At 39.7% G+C, this 21,710-nt stretch overlaps 1 protein-coding gene across 1 annotated transcript in view; it reads left to right on the forward strand.

The window, feature by feature from the left end:
• COG5 (component of oligomeric golgi complex 5) overlaps positions 1–21,710 on the forward strand; it is a 205,206-nt gene that overhangs the window by 9,012 nt on the left and 174,484 nt on the right. The window contains exon 6 of the mRNA XM_064142495.1: positions 3,313–3,433. Within this exon, the coding sequence (XP_063998565.1) occupies positions 3,313–3,433 (121 nt within the window). The remainder of the gene's footprint in view (positions 1–3,312; positions 3,434–21,710) is intronic.

The following is a 21,710-nucleotide window of genomic DNA, read 5'->3' on the forward strand; positions in this document are numbered from 1 at the left end:
TACTATCAGCAGAATCTGTCCTTGTGCTACCTCATCTTCAGTCTTTTGTTGTATATACATCCAATTACAATATCATCTGGCAGATATATGGAGTTTATGTGAGGTATGCACTGGCACATTTTCAAGTGGTCCTCTTTTGTAATTAAGTCTTCTTTCAATAATAATAATAATTATAAAATAACTTGAGATTAAAATTAAGAGGCTTTTTTATTGCTCAAAATATAGTAATTATGTCTGCTTTGAATTTCCGGACATAACTAACCTGCATTCTCCACAAAACCCCCCTAGGTTTTATTTTAATTTTACTAGCTCCATTGGTACTAACTCAAACCATTGACTCGTTCCAAATCAGTTTTTACTGGAATTCATTACTTCTTGGATGAAAGCATCTCCTTTAGAAGAGCATACTCTATCAGCTCAGGAAGGGAATGTTTCCTGAATTCAGACTGCTGTTAGCAGGTGGTCAAGTTAGAGGATAAAACAACAGGGCACAGTGCAATAGCAATCACTTAGACGTTAAAAGAGCATCTTCAGTGTCTTCGGATTTTACTCCTCCCTGTAATTTACAGGGCCAGAAGTTAAGAATTTTTTTTTTTGCTTTTATATCTAAATGTAACTTTTCCCATTTCTCATTTAGTTTGATGGTCCTTTCAAAAGGAAATAATCTTTTGTCATGTAAAGTAAAAGACAATTGGAAGATAACCAAAGTTGGATTCCTAGGTTAAAAATAGCTAGAGGTGCACAATTAGATTACAGGATAATGAAATTTGAAAACAAAGTAATAATACTGTGCCCTCTTATGTGATGAAGTACAGTGCACTATATAAAAAGCTATTTTTGATTAATCTTGCAGAAATGTAGTTCACAGATACGAAAGTGATATGTGGCTCAAGATTTTTCTAATTAAGGAAATGAATTAATAAAACCTAATGTGTTAATCTCTGAAAGTAGGATAAGCCCCACTTGGTTCTCACTGATGGTAATAGAAATCGTATGATTAAATTATCTTAGATTGCTTGGGAAACTTGCACTTCAGACTACATGATAGAGAGCCAAAAGCAGCGAGAGTAATTGTGCTTTTGGTGGTTTGCCTCAGTAGTGCTTTTTTCACCTTTTTCTTTTTTGTTCTGTCTAAATATTTAATAAAATTGAACTGTACATATCGGATTGATTTGCGGTGGCACAGGGACAGACAACAAATAAACAGACAACTTATGCAATCCACTGAGTATTGGTTGAAATGAATCATTTGTGTATGTTTTCATATATTCACTTCTACATTAGTTTTCAGGACGTTACCTTGACCCTAAAAAGAAAAGGGTTAAAATTCTGTAAGATACTAAATAGTTTTTAAAGTAGTTTTAATTTAATTTTGGTATCCATTGGGTAAATACTCAGATGGTATTGCCTTTAATACCAGCAAAAATATTTCAGAACAGCTACATTTTCTCTGTTTCGTGTTTCTCATTTACATGTCTTTGTTAATCTGATGGTGGATGTTGGACTGGACTGAAATCAATGTACGTTTTTTCCTTCTCCCAAGCCACATTTCTGAATTCTAGTTTACATGTCCACTCTGGAACGTTGCTGCTCCTGTAGGCTGTGCCTCTGGGCACCAGTGATTCAGTCCATCCCTAGAGGAACTCTACACTTGATGAGACTCACAGGATCACAGTATCATCAGGGTTGGAAGAGACCTCACAGATCATCAAGTCCAACCCTTTACCACAGAGCTCAAGGCTAGACCATGGCACCAAGTGCCACATCCAACCTTGCTTTGAACAGCCCCAGGGACGGCGACTCCACCACCTCCCCGGGCAGCCCATTCCAGTGTCCAATGACTCTCTCAGTGAAGAACTTTCTCCTCACCTCCAGCCTAAATCTCCCCTGGCGCAGCCTGAGGCTGTGTCCTCTTGTTCTGGTGCTGGCCACCTGAGAGAAGAGAGCAACCTCCTCCTGGCCACAACCCCCCCTCAGGTAGTTGTAGACAGCAATAAGGTCACCCCTGAGCCTCCTCTTCTCCAGGCTAACCAATCCCAGCTCCCTCAGCCTCTCCTCGTAGGGCTGTGCTCAAGGCCTCTCACCAGCTTTGTCGCCCTTCTCTGGACACGCTCAAGCATCTCAATGTCCCTCCTAAACTGGGGGGCCCAGAACTGAACACAGTACTCAAGGTGTGGTCTAACCAGTGCAGAGTACAGGGGCAGAATGACCTCCCTGCTCCTGCTGACCACACCATTCCTGATGCAGGCCAGGATGCCACTGGCTCTCTTGGCCACCTGGGCGCACTGCTGGCTCATGTTCAGGCGGGTATCAATCAGCACCCCCAGATCCCTCTCTGTCTGGCTGCTCTCCAGCCACTCCGACCCCAGCCTGTATCTCTGCATGGGGTTGCTGTGGCCAAAGTGCAGCACCCTGCACTTGGAGCTATTGAACCCCATCCCATTGGACTCTGCCCATCTGTGCAGGCGGTCAAGGTCCCGCTGCAGAGCCCTTCTGCCCTCCAACTCCGTCACATCTGCCCCCAGCTTGGTGTCATCTGCAAACTTGCTGATGACTGACTTGATGCCCTCATCAAGATCAGACTCTTACTGTTACTGGGCGGACGGACAAAACATGTTTCAATATCTTAGTTGAGTGAAAAATTATGGAACGACTCTGTTGGATTGATGACATCCAAATGACTTTTTTTTTTTTCCTGAACTGCTGCTAATGAAAACATACACAAATAAGTTTCCTGAAAATTTGCATATGCATACATCTTAATTTTTATCCAGGAATGTTGTGTATTCTATTCAGTCTTTAAGTAGTATTGTCCTTGGAAGTAAGTGCTGCCATTTTGCTGATTTTGGATTGATATTTGATTGGCAAATCATGTATCTTATTGAAGCCTACCAAGGAAAGAGATATTCATAGAATCATGGAATCAGTATGTTTTGAGTTGGAAGGGATCTTTAAAGATCATTTAGTCCAACCACCTTGCAGTAAGGAGAGATACACAGTGTAAACCAAATTTTATTTCTGGTTAGAAACAGAATATGTCTCTGCCATGAGGTTTCTTTTGTTTTTGTTTCCCTACTAATAACAGCAGCATGGTCTCAGTAGCCCTATGAATGTAATTATCAGCTTTAGAAAGTACTGGACTGCATAAAATTGTGTTTAAAATCTTACAAAAAAGGATTTCAGTGTTGTAAGGTTTCTTGGTTTTATTCACAATATTTCCTTTTTCCTTTAAAATGTTTTCATATTTGAGGCCTACTATAATGTGATCCTGATGCACTGATAGTATCTGTTAATGCTACAATTTCTCTGCAGGCTGCCTGTGACTTGCTGCGCAGGATAATACGCATTTTGTATCTTACTAAGAGACTTCAAGGACAACTGCAAGGAGGAAGCAGAGAGATAACAAAAGCTGCCCAGAGTCTCAATGAACTTGGTGAGTCCTTTGTTACTTTTAGAAGCATTTTTAGCTGGCGCTCATATGTCTGACACTAGTGTTTGTCTTAAAAACTAAAGAAACCCTTACAGTTTTATACTGTGGTTCTTGCTGTCTTAATTCCTGATTTGAACTGAGAAACGGTATGGACAGAACTCATTAGTACTTTCGCTTTATGACTTGTCTAGAGAAGCGTCTTTAATAACATAGAACTTCAATGATAATAACCTGTGTTCTTTTGTGCCACAACTTTTTTGTGAAGCAATTAACCTTTTACTGGGTTTTGTTTGTGTAAAATGCCCTCAGAGGCAGCAGATATATATTTAGCTTTCAGAAGTGTTAGAGGTTTAGGACTAATGTGTTACCGTAAATAAAAGTTTTCCAGAGAATTCGAGAGTCCAGGGGACTGGATGTCCCAAGGGGGTTGAACAGGACATAACAAAATACCTTATCCCATCCCATTTGTCCTGCAAATGTCAATATAATCTGAAGTACAGCTTGTTCTTTCTTCTTTTTCCCATTTTCTCCTTCTGCACTTTGCTTGCTTTCTCTTTGCCTTGGTTGGGTTATAGTAAGAACAGTGTGCAACAGCTGGGCTACTCTTGAGTTATTGTATGTATGTATATATGTTTATTACTTTTTGTATTTAATTTACTTTTGGGGTTTTTTTGGTAGTAAAATATTATTTTAATTTAACTTCCAAATTCTGTGCAGATGTGGTCATTTACTGCTTTGGGAGTAAATCCCAAATTTTGTATGGTGCGAAACCACCACAGGAAGATGTTGTGCTACAATAAAGCATAGTTTGAATTACAGTTTACATTCTGAAAGAAAATAATAGGCCATGTGACCTTTATGGAAACTGTGTAATGTGATGTACAAGTACCTAACTTAATTCAGACACTGGAAGCATTCTGCTGTAGTAGCAGCAAATTTTTCCTATGTTTTGTTGGGTTCTAGCAGAAATAATGACGTAGTTAATATGAAGCTCATGTTACATCGCCAGATTGTTTTTCATACTTGAGTCAGCTTTGGTACTTCCACACTGTGCTGCAGGATGCAGTGAGGAATATCCCAATAATCTTGGAGATCTAGCATTGGGTTGTATATGGTATCTTGCCAACTGTTTCTCCTTTAATTTTATTGTATTAAAATTGCAGCTTCCAAATATAGGTTGTGGGAAGGCTGAACTACCAAACATTGAGAATCATTGTGAGGTTTATTGTGATTATTTATCACTACTATTCTTTTTATACTGTGTAATCAAAAAATTACTAGATAGTGACTTAAGTCTTATAATTAGTAAAGGGAAAATTAATGTATTTATTTAGTATATTGGTTTGACTTAAGCATCAGTTGTAGAATTCTGAGCTGGAGCATTTTTCTTATTTTTCTATTTTATCTAAATTTTCTTTCCATTTTGGTCTTCCTTCACATCTTCAGCATGTATGAATTAATGCTCTCTTTCAACTACTCTAATTACAAGTCTTGTGGGATTAATCTCAATGTAAGATCTTATTCAGATAATTAGTACAATCTAATGGTAAAATCTGAGATGTTTATCTTGTACAGTTTTTAGTTTTTCTTTTTCAGGAAAACTTGCACTTTCTTTTGTTACAGTGTCACAGACCTTTTAATTTCTTGTTTTCAAATACTTGATCTTTTCTTGAAGCTTAGAAATGTCAGGGTTATTATTAAAGAGGAAAGGAAACTCTTTTGAGTTTCATCCTGCAGACCCTGGGAAGGAGCCAAGGCTTGTCCTTTAATTGTTAATTAGTTCTTAATTTTTGATGTTTTATGACCAGGTAAAATGCACTGTCTACTGTCATTTCTTTCACCTTCTCTTTTTCTAATATCTCTTTGTTTCTTCTCTCATACCTCTTCACCTACATCTCTCCCTCATCTTTTGCCTAATAGTCTTTGTTATCATCTGCTGCCACCTTGGCTGGTCTGAATTCTTACGGCCTCCCAGCTGGCTGTGATGCCCAGCACCCAAGTGGATGGAACACTCCACTGAGGTGCAACTGGTATGGTGGACTGGAGGTGTCTGCCCCGTGCAGTGCCTTACTGGCTGAGAGATAGTCCTGCTCATGGGAGGAAAATGCAGACTGGCTGGAGTCATAGTTCAGTGGAAAGTTGGTGTGTGGCAGGGAGGCTGGATTTTGAAGTACAGCTGGGGAACCACTGTGCTGTGTTTCTGGCCTTGCAAAGCATTTGTATGTGTGAGAGATCTGTAGGAAATTGGTGGTGATGGTGTGGGACAGGAGAGCTGTGACACTGTAGCTACTTGATGTGAGCTTGTGGAAATGCTGTGCTTCAGAAAGATGGGAAATGTGATGTAATACTCCTTGGCATGGGGAGGGTGGGGAGCGTGGGTCCTGGTTGTTTGGTGGTGAGATACAAAAGCTTTGGGAGGATTTTGAAAGTACTATGACATCTGATGGTCGTAAAAAAGTGGTAGATGTGAGTGATCTGAAAGCCTAGTGTTGGGTAGGGAGCTCTGCATCATGGGGACTTGCTTATAAATTTGGGATCATGGCTAAGTTTAATATTAATTTGTATATTTAGCCAGGTAATTCTGAATATTCCCTTTGGCTTGCATTCGGGGAAACATTTTTCCCACCATTTTTCTTACCTTTCTGTTGTATGTGTGGTGCAGTATTTCTACTTCTTCAATTTCAGCGGCACTGTGGTACTACTGTGCAGTCTTTGCATTTTCTATGGTGTAGGGTAGCCTTTATTGCTTACAGGTTATTCTTAGGGTAATGGACCATTTCTTTTTATGTGCTGTTATACTCTGTGTGTTTGGGGGCCCAAATGCATGTGCCTGTTTAGAAGTATGTGCTCAACATATATTTCCTCAGCAAGCCTGTGTTTGTTCACTTCAAGCTTTTACTTAGGTGTGTCTTCAGATCTATTTTGCAGTGATAGAAAAAGTTATGATTAAAATATAAAATCTTTGGATTATGTAGAAGAAGGAGTCTATCAGAGGAACTACAAAGACCAGTAGCTTTTACTGATGTGTGTTTTTTTTTTCCATGGGACACTTTGCTAATTAGTTTGTAGATCTCCAGGTTCAGTGAATGATGTTAGGAGTTTTACTCTGAAAGCATTTATTAATATTTCCACTGAGATCTCTGCTTAAAGCTGAAGTAGATCTAAAATTCCTTTGTGTTGGACATTCTTTGAAATTAATTTTTACTTTGGCACAGTAAGATGCAAAACTTAATTCCCTTTGCAATTTTTAGAGATGAAATGTGATTAATATGTACGTGTATGTGTGTGTATATATATCCCCAAATTTCCTTCTGCAACTCCTCCAGCTCCCAACACACTTATTTAGATTCTCTAGCAAGGTGAAAAGACAGCTGTGATATTCTGTTTTATAGGCTATTAGCTGCTTCTCTGGTGATGATTCTTTATATTATGTTGGATTGAATTGTAAATCAAGGGGCATATTCAAATGTCACACTGCCTAATGCAGTAAATGACATGCCCTGACTGTGCTTCTTGGTCATATTTCAATGCAATTATTTTATAACTTGAAAAAAGAAACATTCCTAAGCAAATTTAAACAATAGAATGTGATGATAAAATGGTACACTATATATGATTCACTTTCACAGAAGAAATTGTGCAAGTATTAAAAAATCTACTGTCTCCTGTGTGGGTATGCAGAAGTCATTGTCTGTCACAGTGACCAGTAACTGATAAGATGAAAAATTTCTTAATTGTGAATGGCTAACTTGACTGTGGATGATTGTTAATTCCAGTGGTCTGTTACAATTACTTATAACTGATGTCTTCATTACTGATACAAATGCCTAGGCTTAATTTTAATGAACTATTAGTCTCTGTAAATGGTTGTACTCTAATTTATTTCACAGGTGAATTTTCATCCTGAATGACCTTGCGGCAGATAATACTTGTAGGCAGGCTCTCACAGAGGCTGTAATTTTTCTGTTAGGGGAAAGTTCTTCCCAGAGAGATTGATTTGCCATTGGAATGGGCTTCCCAGGGAGGTGATGGAGTTGCCATCCCTGGAGGAGACTGGATGAGGCACTTAGTGCCACAGTCTAGTTGACTGGACATGACTGGGTGCTAGGTTGGACTGGATGATCTTGGAGGTCTCTTCCAACCTGGTTTATTCTGTGATTCTTTTGTAAGCTCAGAGTTAGTCTATGACTAAACTGTGTGGCCATAAAATGGAAGAATTCTACTGAAACACATTTTTGGGTGTCTTCAATATTGAGGTTGCCTTTCATGTTACTTATGAGAAGACAGGTATGGGGAGTTTTGACCTTACTTTGAATCTAAGTAACTCTAGAAACAAAGAAAAAATATTGTCAGTTACAGAAGTGTATCTAAAATGGAGAAAGCTCTGCATATCTGTAGTATTCTTCATATAAAGGGAACAAAACTTACACATGGTAGTTACTTAGACTTAACATGACAACAGAAGGTTTGAGGGTAATTCAAAGATATAAAGCTTCATTTTGAGGTACTTCTAAAGAAATGTAGCTTGGATGGAGAAAACTGAAATTAGTTGGGATATGCATGATACTGGGTGAAATATAATGTGAATGAAGTTATTTGGCTATGCCTTAGAGGACTCTTTGTAACTGGTATAATGTAGATGGTGGTAGCTCTTCACTCCAGAAGTAGTGGCCGTGGTGACAGTGGTGTTGGGCCTGAAAAATTCTGTTGCTGATGCAAAAAAAAAAAAAAAGAGTTTTGACTTGGCACTTTCTAAGGTAAATGAGAAGGGTCCTGATATAATTTAAATGAGGAGAAGCCTGGATATACTGATATGTCTGTTAGAATACAAATTCGAGAAAATGGGAGGAGGAAAATGACTTCTCTGCTTGCCTTAATGATGAGTGCATTGGTGGGGCCTGGTCTTGTCCAGTATTGAGGTTTCTGTTTGTGCCTTTCTGGTATCCCTAGTGTATGTGGTATCCTGGATTTTCCAGCTAAGTGGAACACTGTGGTGAAGACAGTGATTTATAGTATTACAGCTTGTCATTTAATTTGTGTCTTAAAGTAATAGAAAATAATGCTTGATAGGGGGAGATAATTAAGTTTCTTTGTGAAAATTCAGTTTCTTTTAACATTTTGTTCTCATAGTTATCTGTTGTAGTAAAGTCTCCTAGGCTGTGTTTTTCCCATCTTTGAAAACACATATGATATTAAACAGAGGAAAATATTTTCCAGTCTTTTAAGCATAAGAATTCTGCTTAGAATAACATAACTCACAGAGTTCTATTTTATTTAGACAAAGTAATTTGACTTCCTTAAGCAAATAAACTCTAGAACAAAAAACTTTCTGTAGTTGTCTACGATAAAGAAGTGCTATTAAATAGTAGTCCACATAGATTTATCAAGAATGAATCCTGTTTAACCAACCGTATTTTCTTTTTTGGCAACATAACAGTTCTTAAGACTGGAGAGATCTGTCTTATAGTCTGAGACTGTGTTGTAATTTTTTTTACATTTGTGCAATGATTGCAGAAGTTTTGTGAAAACTTTACCCCAAAAGTTGTCATCAGTTGTTTGCTATTGTCCAGCAATATTTCAAGTGGGGTTTTATTGAAATACGTTCTGAAGCTGGCTAGTGTTTGCATTAATGATTTGAGTGATGTAATATGGTGTATCCTTATTAAATTTCCAAGCAGTAATCAAGAAGAGAAGAATGGAAAGTATGCAGGGAAACAGGATTAGAATGAAGAATATTCTTAGCAAATTGGAGATATGTCTTAGCTGAACTGATTTTGTTTAACTTTCAGACAAATGCAAAGTCCTAGCAGTGAATAGTCGAATTTAACATTAGGTTTGGGAAAAATGACTGTATGGTTAGCTGTTCTGCAGAGAGACTTGATAGTTCCTTACAAATTCTGTGCAAGCCACTTGTTCATTTGTTTTGCAGCGTTGTGTCATTGTTGGCAATGAAATCTGTACTGATGTTTGTAAGGAAGGGTGTTGTGTGCAAGGCACTTGAAATACATGCTTCAGTTGGAATATTGAGTCTCTTTTGAAGCATCTCATTCAAGGAAAGTGTAGCTTAATTAAAGAAAGTCCTGAGTACAGCAGTGATAGCTGAAGGTCTTGAGGAGGCCAGTGGGTAGAGGAACTGAACATCTGTGGCATTTTGGTTTGGAGGAGTCTGAGAGGCAGAGTAATATTCTTCAGATAATTAAAAGTTTTTCACATGAGAAGGGAGCAAACAACTCTCTATATCTATTGTGATAGAAACAGTAAGTACTGGACCTGAAATAAAGCAAAGAAAATTTTTATTTTAGATGTTAAGAAGAGTTTCTGCCAGTAATGTTTTTTTTTCAGGTGAGCTGTAAAGTGAGGATTGGAAGTTTTTCTTAAAAAGCAGTTTATATATAGATGATTTTGTTTTGAAGAAGGAGGACTGAATAAGCTGACTTAACTTCTGTTCCTGCTCTCTTGTTAATAGAAGATGCATAGGATGGGAAAGTTTGGGGTTTGGTGGTATATATATAATGTGTTTCTGTGTATGTAATTATTTATTTATTTTTACATTGGACTGACTGATGAAAAATTTGTTTACCACAAATTGGTTTGTCATATACTGTGGATACCTCTTGAAATATTAGCACAGTATGACTGGAAAATTGATGGCATCACTTTAGTTCAACCTCTTATTACTCCTTCAGATGGAAACGGTAGATAAATCTCCTCAAAGACCTTCGGTTTACCTCTGTGACACAATTACTTATCTTCTGGTTGTGACTGACATTCAGTTTAACTTCACACAGTTCCTGTTACTGGAGTGCTGCAAAAATTAACTCTCAAAACAGATTATGTCAGTATTCTCTAGGAGAATGCAAAGGAGGAAAAGGAGGGTGATACTGACTGTGTGAATATGAATGTCCAGTATTTTATGGTTTTATCTTTGCCAGGAAACAAGACAAGTTACCAATTTCTCAGTGACACAACTAGTTTTAAGAAAGGTGCTATTTACTCCTGTAATCTTTTAATATTTGGGAACCATGATGAATGCTGGTTTGTGTTTACCGAAGTGTGAGGTACTGCTAGCCAATATTTAGGCAACAATAATTCTAATTTGTTGAAAACTTAACCTATTTTAATAGTAAGTGTTCATAGTTGTTTCATTTATACCAGTTATCTCATCTGTATTTACTACAAATTGAAATTACCTGTACCTAATGCTTCCACAGTGTGCCTGATTGAAAGTTGAAGCAACATAAATAATTTCATTAAAGTGCAGAGACTGACTATGAAGTGGTTGCAGAATGACTGTAGTATTTATTCTTTAGGTTAAATACTGTTGTATAAAAGCTATTTGATTTTAACTGCTGCAGTTTTTGAAGTGCTGTGTGGTATGTATCTGTATACAAGTATGTTGCAGAGGGGGATTCTCAGTACCTGCGCCTATTTGGCGGAGGGGAGAAATTAATTGGGGTGATATAAGTTTTATATAAAATATAGATTTATTAAATTCAATATTCTGAACTCTTGCCTCCCCCAACCACTGTATATTAATATTAAAGCCCTGCTTGACCTGCTGCTCACAAATAGAGAGGGGCTGGTAGGGGATGTGGTGGTTGGAGGCTGCCTGGGGTCCAGTGACCATGAAATTATAGAGTTTTCAATCCATGGAGAAACCAGGAGGGGCATCAACAGAACCTCCACACTGGACTTCCGAAGGGCAGACTTCAGCCTATTTAAGGAACTAATTCAGAAAGTCCCTTGGGAAATAGCCCTTAGAAACAAAGGGGTCCAGGAAGGTTGGACCTGCTTCAAGAAAGAACTCCTGCAGGCACAGGAGCAGGCAGTGCCACTGAGCCGGAAGATGAGCCGACGAGGGAGGCAGCCAGGCTGGATGGGCAGGGAGCTGCTGAAGGAATTAAAGATTAAAAAGAGAGTGTATCACCTTTGGAAAAGAGGGGAGGTGTCCCAGGAGAAGTTCAAGGAAGTTGCTAGGTCTTGTAGAGGAAAAATTAGAGAGGCAAAAGCCCACTTGGAGCTCAGGCTGGCCACGGCTGCCAAGGAAAATAAAAAGTGTTTCTTTAAATATATGAATGGCAAGAGAAGGGCCAAGGACAACCTCCAGTCCTTACTAGATAGAGATGGGAACATAGTGACAAAGGATGAGGAAAAGGCAGAGGTGCTTAACACCTTCTTTGCCTCAATCTTCACTAGTGGGACAGGTTGTCTCCAGGACAGCTGGACTCCTGAAGTGGTGGATGGAGTCAGGGACCAGTACAGTCCCCCTCTAATCCATGAGGAAGCAGTAAGGGATCTGCTAAGTCACTTGGATCCTCACAAGTCCATGGGACCGGATGGGATCCACCCTAGGGTGCTGAGAGAGCTGGCAGCTGAGCTGGCCAGGTATTAAACATGATCTCCTTTTATGATCAGGTTACCCGCCTGGTGAATGTGGGGAAGGCTGTGGATGTAAGTCTACTTGGACTTCAGCAAAGCCTTTGACACTGTCTGCCACAAGAAGCTCCTAGCCAAGCTGGCAGCTCATGGTTTGGACAGATTCACTCTGTGCTGGATCAAGAACTGGCTGGATGGCAGAGCTCAGAGAGTGGTGGTGAATGGTGCCACATCCAGTTGGCAGCCAGTCACAAGTGGTGTTCCCCAAGGATCAGTGCTGGGCCCAGTCCTGTTCAATATCTTTATTGATGATCTGGACGAGGGCATTGAGTCCAGCATCAGTAAGTTTGCAGATGACACCAAGCTAGGAGCAGGTGTTGATCTGTTGGAAGGTAGGAGAGTCCTGCAGAGGGACCTGGACAGGCTGGATGGGTGGGCAGAGGCCAATGGGATGAGATTTAACAAGGCCAAGTGCAGGGTTCTGCACTTTGGCCACAATAACCCCAAGCAGCGCTATAGGCTGGGGACTGAGTGGCTGGAGAGCAGCCAGGAGGAAAGGGACCTGGGGGTACTGATAGAGAGTAAGCTGAAGATGAGCCAGCAGTGTGCCCAGGTGGCCAAGAGAGCCAATGGCATCCTGGCCTGCATCAGGAACAGTGTGGCCAGTAGGACAAGGGAGGTTATTCTTCCCCTGTACTCAGCACTGGTCAGGCCACACCTTGAGTGCTGTGTCCAGTTCTGGGCCCCTCAATTCAAGAGAGATGTTGAGGTGCTGGAACATGTCCAGAGAAGGGCAACGAAGCTGGTGAGGGGCCTGGAACACAAATCCTATGAGGAGAGGTTGAGGGAGCTGGGCCTGTTTAGCCTGGAGAAGAGGAGGCTCAGAGGTGACCTCATTGCTGTCTACAACTACCTGAAGGGGCATTGTAGCCAGGTGGGGGTTGGCCTCTTCTCCCAGGTAACCAGCAATAGAACAAGAGGACACGGTCTCAAGTTGTGCCAGGGTAGGTATAGGCTGGATATTAGGAAGAAGTTCTTCCCAGAGAGAGTGATTTCCCATTGGAATGGGCTGCCCAGGGAGGTGGTGGAGGCACCGTTCCTGGGGGTCTTCAAGAAAAGACTGGATGAGGCACTTAGTGCCATGGTCTAGTTGACTGGCTAGGGCTGGGTGATAGGTTGGACTCGATGATCTTGGAGGTCTCTTCCAACCTGGTTGATTCTATGATTCTATGATTCTATGAAAACAATTTACGATAAAATATGTACAGGAATTTGTTATTTAACTAGCAAACATTCAAAGTATAAACAGAGAGAGGAGTTTTCCCTGCAGCTTAATGCCGTTTAGGATCTTTATGCTATTTGCCCAGCAGAGCAGGCTGAAACTCTTTCTGCTCTATGGCAGAGGTAACAGATATTTACAGAGGTATTAAAGCTTTTACTCACAATTCTTACTAATTATTAATCACCCTCCAGGGCTGTGTCACAGCCTGTGCCTAGTGTCCAGACTTCAGGGGGATCTCTACCTGCGGACTTGGAGGCGGGAATCTTCCTGGCTTGAGGGGAGAGGATAAATCTTCCCAGTTTGTGGGGAAATAGGTTTTCTCTAACCTTTGTTCTCCTGGCAAGGGATGTGATCTCTGCCTTTGATGCTGCTCGCTTCTTCTGGATGCTGTGTCCAGGAATTCCCAGCTGGCAGGGTTTGAGGTATCGCATGAGGAGAATTTCGTGCTGTCTCTGGCACGGTTCTTTACGGCTTCAGGCTGTGTGTGCAGACAATCCAGAATCTGCTTCCTGGTTATCTCAGTGGCAATGGTGCTTACCAGGCAATGATAAGCAGCGGGCATGCAAAGTGTGCGCAGCTGCTGGGAGACTGAGCTCCGTAGGTAAAGGCAATGCAGGATCAATGCCTGAGGGTCTGAGCAGCTGAGCGCTGCAAGTGAGGGTCAGAGCACGTGTCTGAGACGTGGAGGTCAGTCAGAGGTGAGCTGAGCTGTGCACCCCCATTTATTGAATGTGGGCCGAGAGTAATGGTCCCTTTGGCCACTAGAATGACCAATCAGGTTGGCAGTCAGCCAAACCTTACCATAATAGGCAGAAGGCTCTTGCCTGGACTTTCCCCAGACATGGGGATCACATGGGTTTACCCCAGGGAGACACAAGCTGGGTGTGTGGGGGCTTACACAACCTGTTTAGAACCAGGGTTCCTGGCAGAAAAACACGTCCAGGCAAGACAAGGCATAAGCAAGCCTCTTTTCAGGCCTACAGACCTTTCACAACAAAGTATTACTAAACTTGTGGTGGTGAGCTGTCTGGCACCTGCCATAGATCCTATGTACTGTCTACTGTGGTACTGTGTGCCCTTGCAGCCCAGAAAGCCAACTGTATCCTTGGCTGTGTCAAAGGAAGCATGGCCAGCAGGGTGAGGTGATTCTCCCCTTCTGTTCTTGTGAGACATCACCTGGAGTGTTGAATCCAACTCTGGAACCCTCAGCATAAGAAGGGCATGGAACCATTAAAAGTAGGTCCAGAGAAGGGCCATGGGGAGACCTTATTTCAGTCTTCCAGTATTTGAAAGGAGCCTACAAGATAGCTGGAGGGGGACTTTTTACAAAGTCATGTAGTGAAAGGATGAGGGGTGATGTTTCAAACTGAAAAAAGCTAAATTTAGGTTAGGCATAAAGATTTTCACCCTAAGGGTGGTGAGGCACTCAGACAGGAGAAGCTGTGGAGGCTTCAGCCTTGGAAGTGTTCAAAGCCAGGTTGGATTATGCCTTGAGCAACAGGTAGGAGGTGTCCCTGCCCAGAAAAGTGAGGTTGGAACTAGATGGTCTTCAATCCTAAACCATTCAGTGATTCTGTGTTCTTTAACTGTGGCTTTCTTCCCATATCATACTCAGCAATTAAATTGCCTTTCCTCCCCCCTCCATTCTAAGCAAAAATGTAGTACATAAAACTGCCACGCCAGCTCTTGTGTTGACTGCTGTTAAAGTGAGGAAGGACTTGGTTGCTGTCATGTCAGTAAGGTCTTTCACTGCTAGTACATAGAGCAGACAGATTTGTTGATTTTAATATTGCTGTCTGCAGTTTCTTATAAGAATCAATTGTCTTGGGTTCAAATGCAGGTTCCCAGAGACTCTTATAAATTTGGTAGACCCAATGACAATTTATAGAATTTATAGAGTGCCCTCCCCTCTTCCCCCTCCTTTCCCCAAAAGACAGGGAGAGAGATAAAGGTAGGGACACCCAAATAAATCAATCTCACTCGATTTGGAAGTTAAAAAGGAAAAGTTTAACAATAACTTAGAAAAAGGGATTGGAGGTAGGGGAGTTTACAAAGGATAAGGAAGGGAAAACAGCAAAATACAAACAGGGATGGATACAACCCGAGTAGTGTGATGGTGTCTCTGCCTCGTGGCTGCCACGTGTTGTGCTGGTATGCAGTATGAGTGTGTGTGTAATCATGAACGCAGGAAGAGAGAAAGAAAGAGGGAGAGACAGGGAGGTCCTGTCTCTTTTATACCACAGGAAGTGGGGGGGAGTGGGCTAACCATCACCTGGAGTGTGGCCCACCCCTGAGGAGGGGCCAAGACCCCTAGGGTCAGGTTCAGGGTCACTCCCCCAGGAGTGTTAACCCTATACATCAACACACATCAGCCTGGAGGGAAAAAGTTGTTTTCATGGTGCTTTTGCTTAGGAATTTAGATGCATTGCAATTTGTTGCCTTGCAGAAGACCTAGTGTCCTCTAAAATAATATAGCATATGCCTGTGTGGCACTGTGCACTGTAGGGGTAAATGAACTGATTTGATTAATAGAAATTACATGCTCATGATAACATGATGCTTTGCCTGGGGTAATTAGTCCTGCTGAGAATGACTGAATTGTATTACTGGCTCAGAGCCAGCTGCATTATTTTTGAATGCCACTGCTTCAGGTGGCACATCTGCATCCATAGTAAGTACAGATACTTTGCTAAAATGCTTTTCTTCCGTTCCTGGTTGTGTCAGCAGAAATGCTGCCAGACCTTCACTGAAATGCCTTTGTGTAGTTGAGTGTACTTTCCATGTTCTTCAGTTTCATGTTGTTCCTTTCAGCTGAGTTGGTTTTGTATTTTGTTTTTTTTTTTTTGTGTGTGCATGTTTGAGACTCTGTTACCACAAGTTGCCCAACAACTTTATGCAAAATTTTCCAAAGTCCAGGGCAAAAAAACATCTCTGGTGGGAAGGTCAAGCAGACATTAATATAATTTAAAAGTTTTAATATTTCTGGCTTTAAAACAAGTAACTGTTCCAATCAGCTTGAACTGCTTGGAAACAGAGAGCTCATTTTTGTATAAAAGCTTATTTTTTTCCAAAATTAGACTTAGTAAAAAAAAAATTAAAAATAATGAGAATTTCTTCAGAAACATGAAGCCAGTGTGATATGTGAACTACATACAGAATATTACCTGAGCTGCTGTTCTTCAGCATCTCTGGTAAAAACTGCAAGTGATGGCCTGTTGTTCTAGTTATATTCTGATTAACTGTAAGTGCTTATTAGTGCATTCAGTCATAAAATAATTGTTCAATCTATAACAAATAAATATGCACCAAATATAAAGTTTCTCATGGATAATACTGATCATTCAGTGGCAGATATATTGCAAAGTAATTTATTTTTAATGTGGTAATGTTAATAGACCCATTCAATTGCATTCACACAATAGAAGCAATTTAAGTTATTTTATACACTGATAAAGGGAAAGAAGAGCATATTTGTGTTGTGAATAAAGGGGAGAATAAGGCAAGAAACTAATAATAATATATTATTGTTATTAATGATTAATATTAATTAATAATAATCATATATTATTAATTTGGCTGCGCCTCCCACATACCTTTATATAAAGGTTATAAAAGTTTGGAAATTTGGTTGAGAATTCTCTTCACAATAGGAATGGTTAGAGATTGGGAATAGTATTTGGAAAAGATAAGTCTGAAAGCAGTAATATTACCCCACTAACAAAAGGAAGGAACTTCCTGGAGACTTTAGGGATATATCAGATACTCACAATGCTGTTTGCTGATTGTGGGGATTCCTCTTTATCATCTCTTTGTATCAGAAAATCCTCCTGAACTGCTACTCCTGCTTTGTTCTAGGCATATGGGATGGGGGCAGAGACCCAAGAGAGAGGAGCTCCTAGCTCTGCAGCTCACCCGTTAGTGAAAGCCCTGCTAATTTTCTTGTATGTCACCAGCAAGCTTGTCCCAAAAGCCAAACAAAAGGCCAGGTACAGATAAGTTCTCTCCCTAGACTTGACCAGACTTGACACAGTGTGGGTTCTGTGCCTGGCAGGACACAAAGCCTGCAGAAGAGGGCTCAAGTGCATCCACCAAGCACAGCCCTGGGGAGGGGGGAGCTGTCTCCCTGGGCTCTCTCTGTCCCAGATTCTTTGCTTCCACCCATCCCGTCTTCGGGGGAAGAGGAAGGGGTTTCGGATGTACTGCCACAATTTGTAACACTTCCAATAAATATACTTAGGAATATAGATAGATAGATAGAATGGATAGTTACTGCTAACAAAAATTCCTCTTGGCTACTAAGAAGATCTTGTTATTTTCTTAGTATTGTCCCTGGCTTCCTTGCCAAAGTCACTACTTGATTTATTGTAGATTAACATAAAAGGAGGAACTACTCAAAGTTCTGCTATTGTGGTATTTCATGAATTATGATGTACAACCAAATATTTTATGTAATGAGTGCAGGACCTTGTGCTCTTCTGTATTTGCTATAACACTCAAGTCTTTCTCTGTTTCAATGATACATACAACAATCTTGTTCTAGATTGTCTTACTTTATCCACCTTTACCTTTTATGCAGAATAAAGGAGCTTCTGTGGGTATTAATTTTTTTCTTGTTGCCATTTGAAATCAAGAGTAGTCTTCATAATGCACAACAATTCATTAACTATTTGCTATAAGATACTGAATTCATGTGCGTGTCACAAAATTACTTCAAAAACATGATGCAGTTTTTTGTTAGTAGGAGGCTAAAATAGCGCAAGACCTCTTTACCCTCTTTGTGCAAACATACAGATTTTATCATCAAATTGCATTTTGTTGTGAGTTGGATTCCTAGCTTGGGAGTCTTACATTAGGCAAAATATTTTCTGTTAAATAGTTCATATGTTTCACTTAATCTCTGGCATGCATGCTTTTTCTAACCATTTTTCAATAGAAGACCCTAAATTATTATGGGCCCATAAGAGAAAAAAGTACGTTTGATCTGATACTAGGAAGAACTATCTTGATAGAGTTTTTGCTTTCAACATAACCTTTAAATTAGTAGGGGTTGAGTTTATGTTTCTTAAGGTTTTTAAGTCTCTTTTCTGTTAATGTAGCTTCATTGTAGTTTCATTCTGTATCATTCTTTTCCAAAGTCGTGACTATTCTGATATCTTGAAATTTAAGTTTGTTTATGCACACAGTTCTATAAAAAAAATCAGGTATACCTAAACACTGTGAACATGGGTCAAGTTTGAAATATCCACTGAATTATGAAACCAGTTGTAGGCCAGTATTACACTAACCTAGGCTTCAGGAGGTACAGAGTGAAATTTCAGACCTCATAGTTATTTGTTTCTAACAGTTTAGATGACTTCAGTGGGAAAGAAATGATAGTGGACAAGAACTAAGGAAGGGTAGGGGATATGTGGTAGACTACCAAAAAGTTTTTTGTCCTAAGAGAGGAGTTACTGTCAGGAGAACAGAGTAGCTGCACCAGTCATGCAGCTGTTAATATGCATCTAAACTCTCTTGTGTACTGTCATGGGCAAGGAGGCCCAAGTAGTGCTTGCATTGGCAGCACGTTCAGTTGTGTTTGAGATTAAGCCAGTACTTCTTTTTTTCTTAAGAAATACTGAGAATTCAGTATTATCTGTGTGCTTTGCAGTGTACCAAGTGGTATAGGGTATTGAAAACCAGAGACTATAGCTGGGTTTGTATTTCTATCTGCATAAGGCTGAAGCAGAAGAGCCTGGGAATTTTGAAAGAGAAACTGGTTGGAAATGCAGCACAGGAGTGATGGAAGAGGGAGGTTGTGGAAGGTCTTGGTTATTGCGCTATCCAATCTTTCCTCATTAATAAATTTAAATGTAAAAGCCACGTCTCATAAGGTAGGTTTGTTTTTTTTTTATTTAGTGAATTAAATAATTTATTTATCAAAATTATTTTAATTGCTTTGAAACAATTATGGTTGTGCATCTAGTACAGTTCTTGAGGCATCTTTCAGTTTTGACACAAAGTATTCCGTTGCTGGTTAGCCATAGAACAACATAATTAAGAGTATAAATGGAATCTATGGCTTCTAGTTTCCAGATGACATAGAAGACTTATCAAGACCTGAAGATAACTGTGTCTTTGAATCTAGTATTTTTTTCTGCATTGACTTTAAAAGTCTGTATTAGTTTAAAAAAGGTAAATAAGTTGTGCACACTAAAGGTATTAAAAGAGTTTAAAATAATTGCTTTTGGCTGAGAAACATGAATTGAGATAGAGGTTAGCTGTGAATCTCTGAAAGATTATCTTTTTTGCATCTTATAGTTTGTCAGTGCATTGTAGAGATTAATAATAACTGGCAAGAATATGAAAATAATTTATCATGTATTACATGCTAAGCAAATAAAAAGATATCTATGCACAGGTAACTGTATATGTTCATGAAGAAAAAATCAGGTTGGATTATGTAAAATAATACGTGAATGAAGGGGTATTTGCAGAGGGATGCCATCTCTAAGTTGAGTGGTGATGTATTCTCACTGTATTCTGATATGTGTAGAAGTTGGGAAATTTATGCTTGAGGTGAGGAGAAAGTTCTTCACTGAGAGAGTCATTGGATACTGGAATGGGCTGCCCGGGGAGGTGGTGGAGTCGCCGTCCCTGGAGCTGTTCAAGGCAGGATTGGATGTGGCACTTGGTGCCATGGTCTAGCCTTGAGCTGTGTGGTGAAGGGTTGGACTTGATGATCTATGAGGTCTCTTCCAGCCTTGGTGATACTGTGATACTAGTGGGTGGCAAGAAAAAAATCAGTTCTGTAGAGTTTGGCACCATTTACAGCTAGAGTAATATCTCTGAAAGAGCATTATCTGTTCTACTCCACGTGGAGGTTGTACAAGGAAATGGCACTTTTACATTTCAGGCAGGTCTGTGCAGTCACTGTCTAAAGCTCTGTTAAGAATTGTCATTTATAACATTCTCAGTTCCCTTCCTTTCCTGAGCATTTAAATACTTGGAAATTTACTAGTAAGCTGCAGAACTAATTCTCCCAGAACCATGGTAATGATCTCAGACTCAATGATTTGCATTCAATAGATGTTCACTTCCTCACAGGAAGGTGTGGAGAAGCATCACTCATTTTTTCTAGGGAAGTTGACTAAGGGTATCTGGATGTGTGCTTCCTTTTTTTTTTTTTTTTTTTTTTTTGTGGCCAGTGGTGAAATCAGTTGTTTAGTGATCAAGAAAGAACACCAAGAAGCAGGTCATGATACTGATCTTTTTCTTTCTCCTGGGACTGAAGCATTTATTAGTGCATAATGTGGTGGCTGAACTGAAGAAGAAGTTGGTTAAGTGTAATGCAATCAGACTCAGAAATAATGAGAGTGAATAGAAATGGATTAAATGGACAGGTAACTTGTGATCACCAAGGAAAAGAGGTGAACATTTGATTAGAATGCTCACTAGAAGATCAAATGATGGTGGTAGAAAATCACATTCGGGAAAATTTCTGTGGATGCAACAGAGTGAGAATTTACGGTAGAATTATCTGTAAATACATAAAGATAGAGAGCCTGCTAACAAAGATATTACTTTTACAAACAACTGAATTAAACCACAGGAATGGAAGCATTGCTGTGTAAGCATGTTTGAGAGATGTGTGGAAGGATGATGTTGGGAACCTGGGCTCCCAATAATAACCTTACTGAATAAATAAATAAATTTACTGAATTTGTAAACCACTCTAGAAATGAGTGGTAGACTGTGATGCATAGGCCAAACTGAGAACAGACCTAGTGTTTAATGGTTCGCTTTTGAAAGTGTCAGTTTTCCAATGCAGAGGCTCCTCTGTTCAGTACTTTGAGCAAATGTATTTAGACAGACATGGAAGTTGAAACCTTACTGGTAGGACTACATTAGATTGTGAAATATTGGTATTTTAACAATCAAGGAGAAGGTTGGTCCTTGCTACAGGTCTTTTCTAATGCAGTGAGAAAGCAAAGGCAGCAAACTATTATTGGGAAAAATGTGTAAATACTACTAAATACAAATGAGTATGTATAATTACAGGTTTATAAATATGGTAAATAGAAAATGTTACAGAGAAACCTGCACCTGTCAAGAACCAGAAAGATATCTATTGTCTGTCTTATTAATATACAGGTTTCCAGGTTGTTCATAAAGATACAAACTAGGAGAATTTTTCAGTAAATGTTCTTACTTTAATTTTCTCTTCTTTAAAGTAAGGATGCCTTGTAATTCAGCAATGACTAAGGAAGATATTACACAAATGTATTAACTTCTCAGGGCCATTTGTTTGTGGCTCTTTACTGAATGGGGAAGCAGAAAGCCCAGCCTGTGTTGTTCCAGCCTTGGGAAGGCGAAACAGGTATTTCTGATTAGACAAAGGGCTGACAAGGAAAAATTGTAGAGAAGTGTAATTCATTTGAAAGAAGAGTTCAGAAGTATAAAGTTGAATTCATGGTAGTGAATTACAGTTTTATGGAAAATATATGTTGTCAAACAAATCTGTGTCTCTTGATTACTTAGGTGATTACATAGTGTGGATGCACCATAATTTTTAAAAAATTGTGTATAACCTACAGTTTAGATGACTTAAATCTACCTTAAGGTATTGTTCTTCTGGGTAAATAT

Source organism: Pogoniulus pusillus, chromosome 4 (genome assembly GCF_015220805.1).
Source record: "Pogoniulus pusillus isolate bPogPus1 chromosome 4, bPogPus1.pri, whole genome shotgun sequence".
Classification (NCBI taxonomy): domain Eukaryota; kingdom Metazoa; phylum Chordata; class Aves; order Piciformes; family Lybiidae; genus Pogoniulus; species Pogoniulus pusillus.